Here is a 17,630-nt window from a genome sequence, read left to right as displayed (position 1 = left end):
TCTGTCCACAGTTACTTTTGGATTGTTCAAACTCAGTAACATAATCTGATTTATTAAATTAGATTACTTTTCGATTACTTTCTTATGAAGAGGCATTAGAAGACAAGTAGGAGTATAACCAAGTGAACGCCTTTTGCGAGATCAACTAATGTTATAGTTTACATACTGTAGCAGGCCAAAAACGGAATTTGCATTTTACCTTATGGGTTATGTACAGTGCCTTTGGAAAGGGTTTCTAAACCATTGCTTTCTATTTCAGTCGGAAAGGGCTACATCTCAACATAATCATTCCAATTTATCCAATAACCCTTGATCTTCCAGAATCTGACTTTATATCGGAAAATTACCGAAAGCTAAGGATGTGTTAGCCTATTCTGTTATTTGTGTTTCATTCATGTATTTTATTGCTTCAAAACATTGTTGAAAACGAAACGTCAATTTCTAAATTGACACTAAATTTGCAGTAGTCTGATGTTTTGTTCCACAACCACCAACACTGTCAAAATCATGAAGAAACCCCAAGCACGTTTGCAATCGTGAACGACCCGCACTCAAATAAGTTTTACCCGTGCGAACATTACCTGTGTTAATTAGGGTCAAAAACGCAAGTTACAGAAATAAACTGAAATTTACACCCACACTCTTACTGTAGCTTAAAATTCAATGCCGTCAGCAGCCAGTGATAGCCAATGATTGTACTTTTCTGAGATCCAGAACAATCTGAATCACATGGCCTACATGTATTGAGTTGAGGTGGTTGCATCAAAGGTAAATCAACATCTTTGGCACAGTGCTTCCCGACACACCTTTTCTCCTCAAATATTGTGATGAAGTCCATATGTTTTATCATGAAGGCAGCGCCAAGTTACGGCTAAAGTATCTGACAATAGTTACCCAATCTCCTATCTGAAAAAGATAAAACGCAATTATTGTTCTGAGAAAGATGTGTCCGTAGTACATTACTAAATCACATTTTATATGGGTCGGCTACTATTATAGTAGGCATACTCTGATTTAACAGAGAATTAAACAAGCGCTTCATCTGTCACGGTTATGCGCAACCAACTTTGCGCACATCATGATCAAACCCAACTGAGGCGTGCAACTCTTGGGTTCAAATAACAATCATGTTTCAAAACATTAAATTAAAAAATCTAACATGCAACGTGTCATAAGTAGTTCGCTTACTTATTATTTTCCAGTTGAAGTAATCCAAGAAGAAATCATAAAAAAAGTATATGCAATCCGATTACAATATTTAACCTGACAACAGTTGTAAAGTATATGTAATCCGATTACAATATTTTACCTGACAACGTAATGGATTAAAGTTAGTGTTTTTGTAATCTGTTACATGCAAAGGATTACTTGTAACCCGTTACTCCCCAACTCTGCACACATGATGACATAGAATAACATTTATAGAAATTTGTTTTGGTTTGACAGCGCTACTTTTACAACCATTGGAAAAAAATCACAGAATGCATTTTTAACCTTTTATTATACTAGCGCAGGCGTCAAGGAGATGTCAAGTGAAACATCTTAGCTAAATGTCCCCAGTTTCTGTTGGTCAAGTGAGAGGGGACGTATCCTTTTGATGAGCATTCTTCCTTTTTACTTCCTGTCTGGTCACAGCCGGCCGGAGAATGTCATATGTGAATAATTTACTCACAAGACTTTGTCCAATCATATCCTAGTGCCCAGAGGTCATGTGTCTATTTCAGGGAGTGTGAATAGTCAGACCCCTGCACCAAAAGAACATATCCGCTCCACACAGAAACCATCCATATTTAATGCGCTTCTACCAGATAACATTTACTCAGTAGCTCGCTCTGTGTAATGGCAAATAGATTATAATTATCTTTTTTTCTTTTTCTCAAAAACACTTTTCAGTCTCATGACTTTTGATGCACTATGAATTTCTACCTACACAAATTTTTGTTTCTTTTAGTTTTTTCTATTGGCTTTTTGTTATTTTAGTGGTCTTACGAGAGCTTGGTCTTATGAGAACTTCTTGTTTATTTTCTCAGAGCAGAGCCAGACAGCCTGAACTGAGAGGAACTGGACTGCATTGGGGCCAGAGGTAACCACCATGTGAGGTCACCGGCCCTGAGAGGTCACCACCCTGAGAGGACACCACTCTGAGAGGTCAACCGAACCCTGAAGGCTATTGCAACATTAAAACAGATACTAGTTGAATCACATGTAATTCAAATAATGTAGGTATACTGACAGACTTCCTGTTCAAACACCCCACAAAATCTCTTATTTTTGCAGCACTTTTAATCAAGGGTACAATGAATCTCTTTTTTCTATTTTTGGACTCCCAGTTGGCAGGTAGCCTATGGGAAAGGTCAGGGAAATGACAAAACTCAGTGACTGTGACAAAACCGCCTAGACACCATGACACAAAAAGAGAAAACCTTTCAGCATCCTCCATGATCTCCGTTACAATTTAGAACCTGGCTCCTTCTGACTACTAATAACACGTTGAGTTCATCTGTTTTATTGACATTGATCCGAAGAAATTGCAGGACCAGGCTATTCTATCAATACTGCCAGATGTCAGGTCAGATTCCAGCCCAGCATCAAGGCAGCATGGGTCAGGTGAAATGGACACCATGGTTTACCACGGCACAATCCCTCAGGAAAGAGCCAAAAGGCCGGAGGGAGATGAAGAGAGAGGTAGATGTAAAAATAAACGGAGAGAGCGACAGAGATGAAGAACAGACAGAGAGAGGAAAAACAAGAGAGAGAGAGAGATCAGGCAGGCCTCCTGCCGGCACCAAAAGGTGAAGTGAGAGGTCTGTAGTCAGGACAGTCAAGCTCACATCACATGAGAACAGAGCCTTAGTGCAGCTGCTGAGTTGGGAGTTAAGGTGAAACAAGAAAAGCTCTCTGTAAGACTGTTAGTACGGTCCATCTGTGAGGCACTCGTTTTCCGAAGGGTTATAGGTTTGAGTCCGGGCTGTGCTTTGATGTGTTAAATAGTGTTCTTCTGCAAGCAAAACCCTCCGACTTGTCGCCATTAAGAGACTGTCAATGTGGTCTTATGCAAGACCCTTAACACTAAATGCTCTGGTAAGACGATTTGGATAAGAACGTTTGCTAAATGACAAAAACGTACATGGAATGTTTCAGAATGCTTTAAGATGGTACTGACAGTCCGGCAAAGACTGTGCTTTATCAAAACCTTCACTGAAACAGTCAGACTATTGAGTTGTTCCATTTCACTTCAATCTCTAGGCATAAGCAATGTAAGCAAAACAGGTAGTGGAGGCAAGGCATGACAGGCCCCCAAAATGAGGCAGAGATGCAGGCTACATCATTTTGATCAAAGTATAGAATAGAATATGTGAAGCATATCAGTAAGAAAAGTGAATACATTATCAGACTAGCATTTCATTAGTCAAAGGACATATTTTAATTAAATGAACATGCACATGAACACAATGATTAGACTTAGTGATGAGTTAAAAAATAATAATTGAGAAGATAAAAAACTGCTGTATGACTACAAGAACGCAATGCCATTACATGTAAAAGGCCCTTCTTTATAAACATGTCTTATTTTACTATTGTACTACAAACATGTCCTCAAACAAATAGGTATGGACAGCCTTTCATGTTTCTGACAAACACAGCGATTTGAAATGATCGCCAAAGCACCCACAGCAATTTATCAAATCATACTCTTAGCATCCTTTCATCAATATTGACTAAGATTAAGTCAGGCTAGAGTTGGTCCCAGCTTTCATTGCTGTTGTGGCAGAATTGAGTATTGATTTTCTCCTCAAAGAATTCTACAGGCTTTTCCCCTCACAAAAGCCATTTGGAAACACAGCTCTCCAGGACAGCATACAGTATATTGACCACAAAATGATGCATTCTCCACCAGTAAAAGTGATGTTTTTCAGTCATAATGGGAAGAAAACACAAACGGAAAATGTGAGTAGTCCCAGTGCCTGTATTCTACTGCTAGTGACCTGCCAAACAGGGTTGTTACAGGAGCTACAGCATCACAGAGGAAGATCGCAGGCCTGAGAAACCATGAATTCCTATTATAGTAGGTTCATCTCCTCACTGATCTTAAGTTCATTACAGACGATATACTGTCTATTCACAAGCATGCCCGCCGGCTAAGAAAGTCCTCCCTCTGATGTTGGTAACCTGAAGCTCTGTGTAAGCTCACATTTCCCTTGTACGGGATACATTTTTCGAAACATACAGAACTTTCATATCAGCAACAAACAATTTTCGAAACAAAAAAAGGTTGGTTTAGAACACAGTACAATGCTTGTTTATGGAAGACAGATATTAAATGTAGCACTAGGAAGTAAGACATCACATTTTTTTTTGAAAAAGGAAGCATCACTAGAAGCAAAACTTTGTTTTTTTTATATCGTCTATCGATATCCGTTTCTTATTGGTGCATCCTTTTCCATTCAAGCAGTGCCATATATTTTAGAATAAAAGTTCACAATAAATTTTTTATTATTATATTTTCTTATTACACAGAGCCAAGACGGATGGCCTCACGTTCTCAGGAGCCGTCACACTGCTTTATATCTATGTGCAGTGCAGTGTATATTTTGCCTCAACTATTGGCTGCAACTCTGTTCAAACCTATTAAAATGGTGCAGTTGATATTGTGCATTAGTGAAATGTTTCTGGTCTAGAAAAGTATTAGGCTTTTATGTTTCTAGAACCCTACAATCATTCATATTTGAATCATATTTAGTATTTGGCTCTTTTGGCAGCCAGCTAGCGAATTTGCCTTTGAACCAAACATGTGAAGTCCTTTGACTAAATGAATGGTACACTCTGGGTCAAATGTTGAGGAGACTTCTGTTTTCATCTGTCACAATGAAATCAGGCTGAGGATCTGTCAGATGTCAGACACCACGGGCCTGACTGTGATGACATTTTGGTGAATTGTCTTGCCATAGAGAGCTGACATTTACAGAATTAGACTAGCCAGATGGTGGTGCTTAAATATACTAATAAAATACACTAATGAAGTCATTTTTATATTGCCTGATCGGTTTGGCTCAGAGTGAATTGTGGCACACATGAATGAGTCTAGTTAACCCATGCGGTATCTCAGACACCACCAGACCAATTCTTCTTTCTTTTTATGTGATGCATCTTTCCATAGATATCTGCCATTTACAATAGCCCCCTTGGTTTTCCAACCACTCAACAGACAATTCACACTATTTAACCATAAACTGACACACCCGAGTCATTTAATCGGTTGACCGTCAAGACTTTGGCTAATTTGTCACTTGTCAAGTCACTTAAATCAATTATTTGTTGGTGTACTGACCAATGCTGCATGGGTGGTTTTCTAAATTATACAGGGCTAGTGCTAAATCCTTCATCCTTTTGGACACTTTTCATTGGCTCAAGTGGGTCATAGGACCCTTTGAGGGGGACATCCTGGGGAACAGTTACAGTGGGAGGAGAGGGGATGAAAGTCAAAGCGGGGGCAGCGGCCATGTTGTTACATTTGGCCAAATCAGCACTCTGACAATCAGTGTCATGGGACCTTCAATGGCCACCAAGTGCCAGTACATCCAACTGACATCCCATCTGAAAGACGGCACCCTACGCAGCGTAATTTCCCCTTTACTGACCTGGGGTACTGGAAATTTATATTTAGTGCCCCCTACTGGCCCTCCGACTCCTCTTCCAGCACCAATTTGACACTTACCTAAATACTGACCAGCACTGACCCTGCTTAGCTTCAGAGACAAACCAGAAGCGGGATACATATTGCTATGCTGCTTTCTCCAGTGATGCAGTCCTCCCCTGACCAATTTAGAGATTACCTGAAACTAACCCATTTCAATTCATCACTGTGTGTAATTTTTCGAAAATCATGTGGCAAGCAGTAGATTTTGCCGTTTCTAAATGTTAAAACGTAGAGTCTAGATCAGAGATCACATGGAGCCAGATACGGGGCAAACTAACCACTGAAAACCCTAGATAAGGCCTTGGGGTTTTGAGGGCAGTCATGTACTGACACAAAGCACCAAACACAGTGACAGGGAATGATTACATTTTAACACATTTCATTCACATTAATGTTAGTGACAGATTAAAAAGGGAAATGGTTTGTAAGTAGATAGCATCAATTTCCTATCAAAACGGAAATCAGCATTTCAAATCAGAGACAAGCTGTGACTTCCCGGCAGATCTATACAATCCATCTAAGCTTAGACATCAAAACACATTTGATGACTCCAACAGATATCTTTGATAGAATCCCCTTCTGTTTTGACACTGTAAATTAATGATGTGGGTACCTTAGTTTGTACCCCATGCAATGGCAGAAGAACAAAGTTGGATGGTTAACTCTTTCTGTTGGTTCACAGCTAACAGCTGCCCAAACATGAAGATTCTTAACTTTTACTCTAAGAAATGTTTTAGAGAAGGCAAAATAGAAAAGACATGATAACTTGCTTCTAGGATAACTAGTTTCCAAAGACTAGAGTAAGCTCTAAATAAAACGAGCATAATAAAAAAAAAAGTATTGGCCAAAACTAAAACTTATTTACAATATTTTACTGTGAGAAAAGATTTTACAGCGATTAATGATCCACTCACCCCTTTGCTGCGCTCGGCTGCATTGCCATAGCAACGCTATGAGAGGAAAAAAAGATAGACCTTTCATTTTCAAATCAGTAATTTCTTCATCAGCGTGCAGTCTGGCGGAGTCGCTTTATGTTCGACGGACTCAGCGCCTGAAATTGAAGGGAATGTCAAAGAGTGACTTCTGCAAGTTCAAGAAACTCTCCCGCTCCCCCCGTGCTCATGGCGAGGGGGCGTAGCTGAACAGAACTGAAGGGGTCATATGGAATGCAATTTTGGAAAAGTCGAAACAATTTGCAAAACTTTGAGAATAATGGTGGGTTTAGAATAAAAGCAACCAAACTTTTCAAACAATTTACGTTAACTATATTTTCTGTTTCGATAAGGTTTAAGACTATGATGCCCATACCCTTGGTCCTCTATTGCTCCCTCTGGTGTGAGGTTAAAAAAACTGCTATTTGATCAAATGACAGCTATTACATTTGCAAGAAATAAAAACGATTTGCAAAAATGCCCTCAACTATTTTCGCAAATCGTTTTTTTTAAAATAGAAATGACAGCTTACTACTTCAATTGGCCTCTATCCGGCCCTCTGCAGAGGCCAAATATTCAATTATATCTGATTATTCTTGCATGGTGATCTTATATTTTACCTCAACAGCTGGAGGCGATTATCCTTTGTCACAGTTGAACAGCCTGTCAGCCGCCCTCATAATCTCACCTGTTAGACGATTTAAATGTCAGTGAGAGCCAATTTTGCCTCTCGGGTCCATGTTGCGTACACTGGCCCCTGCCTAATTGGTATGGGTTTGAGCTCTGAGATGGACAATGTTTGGTGTGGTGAAACAACAGGTAGCCTATCTCTCTCTGACCTGAGTGGCTGTTTACAGTATCATTTTCTGGAGGAAGATTCCTCTAAACCCAGACTATGTTGTCGTTTCTGAGGCTAGACTGGTTGGGGTCGCAAGCAAAGCTGCTGTGGACCTCCAAGTTCCACCATGGGGATGGGGAGAGCCTGGGGTTTGCCCATCGGGATGAGTTGAGCAGGACCTATGGACAGAACCAAGAGCCGAGCAGAGGGTCCCCCTCCACATCCAGCCTTGAGGAGGGGAATGAGGAGACACTGAGTAGCCCCCCCAACAGCACCTATCCCAAAATCACCACCTGGGAAGCAGGATGGAATGTAACCAATGCCATTCAGGTAATCTAGATTTCACCTTAGAAAAGATGACTTATTATGTTAATGTTGTATGTGCATGGCTATCCCCTAAATGTGCAGGGTTACAGATTGTAGCATGCCCAATAATCATTGATAATATTATATTGTTGTCATGCTTGCTACCTAGAGCTGGGGTAGGCATGTAGATTCAGCTGCCAGTCGGAATGGATTGTGAGAAGGCTGAAGCCTACTTATTATGATTATTTTATATCAATTTTACAATGCCAGCTGATCACAGATACAAGTACAAAAAGAGATTGTATGTGAAAATAAGTACTTTCATTCCTTGATTACATTGAGACACAGAGATACAATGCATATTTTCATTGTTCAAATATTTGGGAGAAGATATTCAGAATGATTTAAATCTCTGTGGTTTGATTTCGAATTTAATTTTTATTGAATTTTTTTTTTTTTCAATTCCTCATTGAAATCAACAGTCTCCCAGACTTTTTAAACAATCACTAACTTTTATTTCAAATCTAGAAATGTGTCTCTATGCCAGGGAAAAGAGAAAAGTCAGTGATGGACTGTTCACAACTTCACCTGTTCAGATTTGACCTCGTGATAGCATTGCCACAATCCTCCACATACTTTTCCAACAATACTGACAAATTACCAAGGGTCCTATTTTCTGTCTTGACTTCCCAGGTAGTGTGCATCTACGCACTCCGTATCACATTGAACAGTATCTGTTCACTTTGTTCTGCGTTGTGATTTGACTGGAAGCCAGACTGTGCCCAGACTATCCAATTAGGAATTTGTTGCGAGATTAGATTGTTAATGTTGTGCAGTCTAATGATTAGTCTACAGTACATTAAGAAATCCATTAGCACATTTGTTAAGATTGAAGCAGGATGTTATCTTTAATGATTATGCTTTACACCATCTAATGTATGGCAATTTTCAAACAATCATGTCTCAGGCAAAGACCTGTAATTTACACTGTTGATGTCTCTCTCACTTGAGAGAAATTCAATAGAAAAATCACTGCATGTCACAGTCGCGCTGTCCACTTGCTTTCTCCTTTCTCCTAGGGTATCTTTGTTCTTGGCCTGCCTTATGCTCTGCTTCAGAGTGGCTACCTGGGATTGCTACTGCTCGTTCTCGCTGCGGTCATTTGCAACTACACAGGTAAGACCCTTGTATCCTGTCTGTACGAGGATGACGAGGAGGGGCGCCCCATGCGTGTGCGGAACACCTACGAGGACATTGCCAACGCCTGCTGCAAGCGCCTGTGCCCCCTGCTGGGTGGCCGGGTGGTGAACGCAGCCCAGGTGGTGGAGCTGATGATGACCTGCATCCTCTACCTGGTGGTCAGCACCAACCTGATGGGTCACTGCCTCGCCTTTCTCCCGTTGCCCCCGGCCGCCTGCTCCGTGCTGACCCTCCTAACGCTGGTGCCCTGCATGCTGATCCGGGACATGAGGGTGGTGTCCAGGCTCAGCCTGCTGTGCTCCCTGGCCCAGTTCCTCGTCACCTTTATCGTGATGGCCTACTGCCTGCGCCAAGCCCAGCGCTGGTCCTGGAGGACGACGGTCCTCCCGGTGAACTTCGAGAAGTTCCTGGTGTCTGTCGGGGTCATCATCTTCAGCTACACCTCCCAGATCTTTCTGCCCACCCTGGAGGGGAGCATGGTGGACAAGGGGGACTTCTCCGACATGATGAGCTGGACTCACTGCCTGGCTTGTGTGCTGAAGACCACCTTCTCTGTGCTGGCCTTCCTCACCTGGGGTGAGGACACCAAAGAGGTGATCACTGATAACCTCCCCTCTAGTCTTTGCATGGTGGTCAACCTGTGCCTCTTGGCCAAGGCCCTCCTCTCCTATCCCTTACCCTTCTACGCTGCAGCCGAGGTGCTCCAGAGCTGCGTTCTGAGGCTGGAGGCGGCGCCGGTGGGCGTGGAGACGGGAACCCTGATCCTACGGGCCTGTCTCTTGTTGGTTACCTTCCTCATGGCTCTCTACATGCCCCACTTTTCCCTGCTCATGGGACTGACGGGCAGCGTGACCGGGGCGGCCATGACCTTCATCCTGCCCTCTCTCTTCCACCTGCAGCTCAAGTGGACCACCATGAGTAGTAGGCTCAAGGCCCTGGACCTTGTCATCCTAACCCTGGGCTCTCTATGTAGTTTATCTGGCGTGGTTTGCTCCATCAAGGGATTGGTTCAGGCTGTTAGAGGTTGATCCACTGTACCCAGTCTTTCTATTTACCTGTCAGTGCATAAGGCGTAATGATAGTATAATTGTCTGAAAAACCAAGCCTTTGTGTGTTCGACTATAATTGGTGTATTTGAGTGTTTGACACCAAGGCATCTTGATTGTAAATGGTCGTAAACAATCTAATATGTGCAGATGTTTGCTTTGCTGGTTATCATGACGAAGTCATTATGATTTCTAACTAGTTTGTCTATAGCATGACTCACAGTCTGTTGCTGATTACCATTAAAGTACACTTGAAACTGAAATATATGGCAATTCATATACAATGGATTAAAAGTGTGTTGCATTATGGGATTGTCAGCTTTAGGCCTACATGTTGACTGCATGAAAAAACAGGTAGTCCTGGTTTGCTGTTGTTACTCTTACTACTCATCAGCTTCATCCTGCAGCCAGAATCAGCATTACTGCAAAGCTTTATTGGCATCCAGTCATTAGAATTTTTTTTCTCAACCCCTTGCAAACCTGCCCAAAGATGTGACTGAAACAGCAACTATTTGCCAAGATCCACATACATAGTGTATACTATTTGCAGTGTCATATTTGAAGCTCCCCAGAAAGTACTACAATGTACACACGTTTAGAGGTTGTTCGTTTTTTTTTTGACAAAGTAGAAGGTGTCTAAAAAAGAAACATTTTCAGTGCCAGAGATGGTTTAGGGAAACAAAATACTAAAAAACAATCCTTCCAAACACAACCCCTTTGATTGAGATTCATGATTTAGCCCGACTAATGCTGGCTTAATGTATGATTGGATATTGACACCAAATAAAATAAGCTAAATTAATTGCTATAGATTTCCATATCAGTGCTCATCACTACTAAATAATAGAATTAATCTGTGTTCATAAAATCAAGATCTCAGTGGATGAACAATTGTACGAATGGTTGTTGTTTCATACTTTCACGCTCTATAAATGACATCTGTTGAATCATAATTACATGTATATTCGCTGTTAAACTGTTGTTTGTCTCAGTTTATGGAGGAGAAAATCATCTCTTTTTAGACCAGGTACCGTCGCTGAAATACAAATCTCATCATTGTAATTATCTCATGGGATAATTACATATGAATACCTTTGACCTCTAATGTGTTGTTTTTCTTTTGATTTCAATGACAGACGACTACAGACACTAACAATTCCTCTGTCTTGATTCCTAAAAAAGTGGAACGACTAAAGCAATTAATGTTTCAGACTTAATGTGTGAGTGCTTAGAGGTTAGTGAAGATTAAAATAATAACCTGCCATTCCTTCATTGCCAGACTTGTTTTTGTCTTGGTGAATCTCTCCAAGGACCCTGCTTGGCAGAAACGGGCAATATCAGCCGACTGTTACCCACATAACACATGGTGAGTCAAAGCTTAAAACTCAGGGTGCAATTTATACAAAAGAGTCTCCAGGCTTCTACTAACAATGAATAAAACATACTGTACATACTCACTTTATATTTACATTGAACTGGACACACTGAAGTTAAAAATTGTGATAAATGGGAGGTAGGCAAAGCTTTCAGATTCAGGGTAATACCTTTAATATAAAATGCACTTAACATAATCAGTTACATTTTTGTCAATTATGCTATTGCGAGATCCTTGACCGACACTCAATTAAATTAGGTGGGAGGCAGATTTAAAGTACAGTACTTTAACATTAACTTTTACTCTTTTCAGACATGTGGACTGTGGCACCTTGGATGAACGTCATAGTCATAGTTGTGTGGCTGCTAGGGTGCACTACAGCTTTTCAAATGACGGTAGAAAACCGTCTCTAGTCAGACTAGAACTGTCAATCAAATAACACCGAACTGCGTTAGTACAGCCTACCGGTCTTCTGTCCAGGAGCAGACCTGCCTCTTAAGACAAAAGTAAATTACAGTTTATTTATACCATGACTTAACAAGATATTTAGTAGAAATAAAATGCTTGCTACCCTACCATAACCAAACAAAATAAAAACAACTAATGAATCCTCAATGTTTACAGTTGTCAGGGAAACAATACAAATACATTTTTATGCCTGTGCAGAACTGTGTTGTCTGAAAGAGTGGAGACAAGAAATTGTCTGAATGGTTATCTGTTGCCTATCAACAGGTTACTGTAGCGGTGTTGTAGGTCTGAAAAAGGTATTTGTCTTTGAATACCCAATGATCCCTGTGGATTCTGAGTCTCTGTAAACCATGAAAATGAAAGAAGTACAGATATGTGGATGTCAACTTCTTGCTGTGTTGTTGCTTAGAGCAGTGGAGGTCATTCCAAACTTCCAGTTTCATCCAGTTCATGTCAGTTCCTCTGAATTCTGCAGGTAACCCTTCAAATCATTACATTTAATCCCAGCTTTTTTACATGTACAGTACCTTAGCATGTTTTGTCACTAAATACTTTTTACCCAACTGTGCCAATTACCCAAACAGATCCCCAAGGAATGTGGATCTTCCAAAAAAACATACAGTCGACAACAAAACATTTAGTCAGTGACTTACAATGAATAAATAAGTGAAAAAATAAAATGTCCAACAGACCAGGGACACATTCCAGGAGGTAGCCGTAAAAGTGTCTGACACTACCGCCTGCAGAAGACCAAAACAACAGAGGCTTTACCGGATGGCTTCAATAACAGGATGGTCAGGTAACCGTTTGCTAAAACAAAATTGCTAAAAGAGCTTCCAGAGTTCCGAAAAAGGTCTGGTGGACAGGTGAAACAAATGAATAACCTTCATTCACCCACAATTAAATACATACATTAACTCATACTTAAATTTTGTATGCGGTGTAAGATCCTGCTACATATAGGGACAGAATACAAAGAAATTTACCAAATGGTGACACAGGACATTTACATACAATGGGTGGTGAACATACAGTATGAGCTACTGGGATATGAGTGATGAATATATCCTATACATGAATTTACAGGTGTTGTAGATACAGATTTACAGTCCCAGTATTTGCATGTAGAAGCAGGGATATGAGGGAGATTTTTAATTAACAGTTTGGAGGTTGGCTTGATGTGGTGAACATAGTGTAGTTAGTCTCAGTGGGACAGATGGCCGGTTGTCTTCATTGATGATGTAACTGGTGACGGCTGCAGCAGAATTAATTTAAAGTGTAGAGGAACATCTTGTCTGCCAAAGGACAAGCAAATGTCTCCAAATTGACTGAATGGTGCTTCATCATAAACCAAGACAATAACATAGCAATAGAGTATTTTTCAGGGCCAAAAAGTGGAAAGTTTCTGACTGGCCAAGCCAATGTTTTAAATGTAATTGAACATGCCTTTTATTTCTGAAGATGAGACTTTTTACCTCAAAGCAAACAATTAAATATGGCTGCAGTCCAAAATACAAAATATAGTATTCAACAATATATTTTCCCTTTTAGTCCCCTCCATATTGACTAAATAATATTAACTGTAATTATTTTCCCAACAATAATGTAAATTCAACAGCTTGCAAAGCTGTTTTGTTTTGTGAAGTTTTGTGAATACTAAATTACAGAGGGGGAACTTCTTAAACAATATCAGTCTGGAAAAACTACAGGGCTTGATGTAAAACCATTTGAGTTATGGAACATCTTGCACTCAAATATGCACTCAAAGATTAAATTCTAAAATTTTAATTTAAAACAAGTAGACATTCTGTAAGGAGGTTGGATTTCATTATTCATGAAGCAGCACTCATTATTAATGAAGCAGGACTCATAATTAAGTCCAGTTAATAAAAATGAAATAAAAACTTTTACTAAATTTTTTTTTGGCAAAATGCAAAACGTTTATAATACATTTTCAATGTACTTGGTGGAAACGTCAATGTTGCACCTCTTGTGAAGATGTTACAACAAGGCAACAGCAAAATAGCTAATTGGATGTCTTGAATTTTATGTTGAAGATAATGTATTAGCATAGTCTTTTTTTTCTTAATTCTATAATATCAATCCCTGAACAATGTCATTGATTATTTAAACATTTACTCTAGCCTCACTTGATATTTTTTATTTTTTTTTTAACATTAATGCAACTGTCACTGGATAAGAGCATCTGCTAAAGTTAAACGTTAACGTTTTGACATACCACACCATACTTATTTACTTAAATTGTTGCTTATATTACGTCTCATAAAGATGACATGATTAAAAAATCGCTTCACAGATTGGCCTATGAAATTAAACATGCTTCTGTGAGTAATGAATATACGTTTAATATTCTGCTTTAAACTGCTCACTTGCAGTCATACAAAAGTGATATTTAAACCCAAACTGGTTCTCCAACATACACTGCTCCAAAAAATAAAGGGAACTCTTAAATCGCACATTGAGTATTGATGAATGAACAGAATTATGTTACAGTCAATGGTAACCAAAATGATCAACCGATTGAGGGATGGATTCAAACTCATACCAAAAATCTAAGTAAACAGAATGAAATCACAGGCTGTTGCAACTTGCGCAAATTTCATCACAGCAACTCATAATGTGACACAGTAGTGTGTATGGCCCCCATGTGCCTGTATGCACTCCCGACAACATCGCGGTATGCTCCTGATGAGATGGCTGATGGTGTCCTGGGGAATCTCCACCCAGATCTGGATCAGGGCGTCAGTGAGCTCCTGGACAGTCTTTATAATGTCCCAGAGGTTCTTAATTGTATTCAGGTCTGGGGAACGTGAGGGCCAGTCAATGACAACATGGCTTTGTCATCCAGGAACTGCCTACACACTGTGGCCACCTGAGGCTGGGCACTGTCGTGCATCAGGAGAACCGCGGTCAGGGTACTGTTGGCTAGCACATGGAGGTCTGTGTGACCCTCCAAGGATATGCCTCCCCAGACCATCACTGACCTGCTGCCAAACCGGTCATGCTGGATGATGTTACAGGCAGCATAACGTTCACTATGGCGTCTCCAGACTCCTTCGCGTCTGTCACAAGTGCTCAGTGTGAACCTGCGAAGAGATCAGGGTGCCAATGGCGGACCTGCCAATTCTGATGTTTTCCTGGAGGAGCTGGATTACCTGTGCAACCTGAATGGGCTGCAGGTAACGCTTCATGCTACCAGTAGTGACAAGGACAAAAGCAAAATACAAAACTAGAGAAGCATCTGTCAGGGAGGTTAAAGAGACAGCAATTGTCTGTGACCACCACCTGCAAAAATATTCCCTTCTTGGGGGTTGTCTTGCTGTTGCCGCTCCAGTGCGCCTGTTGTCACTTTTATTTGCACCAAAACAGGTGACATTTATTCAGGTGACACAATTGCTAACTTCCTAACTGGACAGATTGATATTCCAGAAGTAGAACTCACTTGGTGTTATACTATGATGACTATGTGTTCCCATAAGTTTTGTGTATTAGTAAGAATGGCTCACTTTGTGTCATTTTTGTATTAATCCAGATTATAACCACTTATTTCTGGTTACTAAAAAATGAACATTGTTCAAAATCCTTTTTTTTTAAAACAAACATTACAAAGTTCATTACAATGTCTATAAAATCTCCTGAACAGTTGGAAAATATTGCAGCAAATATAATGGCTAAACTCTAAAGTACTAATTGATAACACTGTTCTTTATGGATTTAAAAATATATATTATTATGGAAAATACATATTTATTATATTCAAATGAATAATAATAATAATAATGATGATATATTTTTTTACATTGCAACCTGGGAGATGCACTGCCTCAGGTGCACATGAACCAGTACACCAGGGGTTCAATTCCAACCCACTGCACTTACACTAAAAACCTCCTCCTCTCCTTCCCCATCCTCTCTACCCAAACAAAATATATTAAATAGAAATAAACAACATAATGTTGTTCTACATGCAACCTACAAATAGCATAGAAATCTCAAACGTCGTAGTTAATCTACCAGTAACGTTACTCTTGACAGTACAATCTGCATTTGGAAAGGTTCAGAATTTATGTAACACATTGCAGTGCAGTTGAAAATTCAATGGCACAAGGAAATCAAGAGAGGGCAGCCTATGGAAATATGAGAGATTGGGAAAGAGAAGCGCATTCATTAAAAGTGTGGAGAATTGTGTGCAATGTTACCATGTATGGAAAATATTGATATGTGGCAGAACAGCTGTAAACAACAGCCGAGTAAAGCAGGATAGCGCAGAATAGGGGGTGGTAAATATGTAATCAAAATAATATCTGTTTGGACTGGGGTAGGAGATCTGCCTTGCTGGCAGCTTGGGGTGGAAAAGGTGGACCCTCTTATTATTTTTGTGTTTCTGTGTTTATATTGCTTCTTTATGAATTGTTCATTATGATCTATCTGCTTCTGGCCAGGCCATGAGGAAGAGTGGGTGATATGTTGGGAGTGGGTGGGAATTGATGAGTCTTGCTTAATGAATTTTATTTTGTGTACAACTAAGTTCTGTGTTAGGAAAAACTGTTTATAAAAGAAAACACAAATAATAATAATATTCAAAACCCAATAAAGGGCATGATTTTATGAAAAGTATCCACTCAATCTTGGGCGGAAAATATTTTACAGGGCCATCGGAAAGTATGTGAACCCCTTCACTTTTTCCAGATGATGTTGTTTTATAGACTTAATTTAGAATTGGTTGCATTTATTTATTTGTCCTGATACTCTTAGAGTCCTTCAGTAGGCATGTCATACTCCTTTTACATTGTCTTAAAGGCTGATTGATGGAGTGCTGCAGAGATGGTTGTCCTTTTGGCAGGTTCTTCCATCTCTGCAGAGTAACTCTGAAGCTCTGTTTAGAGTGGACATCAGGTTCTTCAGTCTCTGCAGAGTCACTCTGAAGCTCTGTTTAGAATGGACATCAGGTTCTTCCATCTCTGCAGAGTCACTCTGAAGCTCTGTTTAGAATGGACATCAGGTTCTTCCATCTCTGCAGAGTCACTCTGAAGCTCTGTTTAGAATGGACATCAGGTTCTTCAGTCTCTGCAGAGTCACTCTGATGCTCTGTTTAGAGTGGACATCAGGTTCTTCCATCTCTGCAGAGTCACTCTGAAGCTCTGTTTAGAATGGACATCAGGTTCTTCAGTCTCTGCAGAGTCACTCTGATGCTCTGTTTAGAGTGGACATCAGGTTCTTCCATCTCTGCAGAGTCACTCTGAAGCTCTGTTAGTGGACATCAGGTTCTTCAGTCTCTGTGTTTCCAAACGTCTTCCTTTACACAATGATGGAGCCCACGGTGCTCGTAGGAACATGGCTTTAGGCATTTGTTTCTAACCTTCCCCATGCCTAGACACCGTTCTGATCTCTGAGGTCTATGAAGAATCCTTTGGACTTCATGACTTGGTTTCTGCTTTGCCATGCACTGCAAAGTGTGGGACCTTACATAGACAGGTGTGCGCTGAATCATGTGAAAAATAGACGTGTGAGGTCTGAATCAGGTGAAATCAATTGAATTTGCCACAATGTGGACTCCAATCTGGTTCTACAGTATAGACATCTCAAGGTTTGTGAAAGGACACTGCATCTGATCTCAATTTGGAGTATAAAGGCAAAAGGGTCTGAATGCTTATGAACATACAATGTTTCAAAATTGCACATATTTCTAAAACTGTGTCACAATGGGATGTCATGTGTAGACTGATAAAACATTAAGTCTTTTTCC

At 40.2% G+C, this 17,630-nt stretch overlaps 2 protein-coding genes across 2 annotated transcripts in view; one reads left to right on the top strand and one right to left on the bottom strand.

The window, feature by feature from the left end:
• lama2 (laminin, alpha 2) overlaps positions 1–6,753 on the bottom strand; it is a 115,048-nt gene extending 108,295 nt beyond the window's left edge. Inside the window, exon 1 of the mRNA XM_020056349.3 lies at positions 6,613–6,753. Coding sequence (XP_019911908.2) covers positions 6,613–6,679 — 67 coding nt within the window. The 5' untranslated portion in view covers positions 6,680–6,753. The remainder of the gene's footprint in view (positions 1–6,612) is intronic.
• A 619-nt stretch (positions 6,754–7,372) lies between these two features.
• On the top strand, positions 7,373–10,495 carry si:dkey-126h10.1 (vesicular inhibitory amino acid transporter). Its single transcript, XM_010883052.3, has 3 exons — positions 7,373–7,449; positions 7,548–7,798; positions 8,854–10,495. The coding sequence occupies exons 1-3, from the start codon at positions 7,401–7,403 to the stop codon at positions 10,000–10,002; spliced, it is 1,449 nt and encodes a 482-aa protein (XP_010881354.3). The 5' UTR covers positions 7,373–7,400; the 3' UTR covers positions 10,003–10,495.
• The last annotated feature ends 7,135 nt before the right edge of the window (positions 10,496–17,630 follow it).

This window comes from Esox lucius, chromosome 18, assembly GCF_011004845.1.
Source record: "Esox lucius isolate fEsoLuc1 chromosome 18, fEsoLuc1.pri, whole genome shotgun sequence".
NCBI classification, from domain to species: Eukaryota; Metazoa; Chordata; class Actinopteri; order Esociformes; family Esocidae; genus Esox; species Esox lucius.
This window is presented reverse-complemented; position numbering and strand designations above follow the sequence as displayed.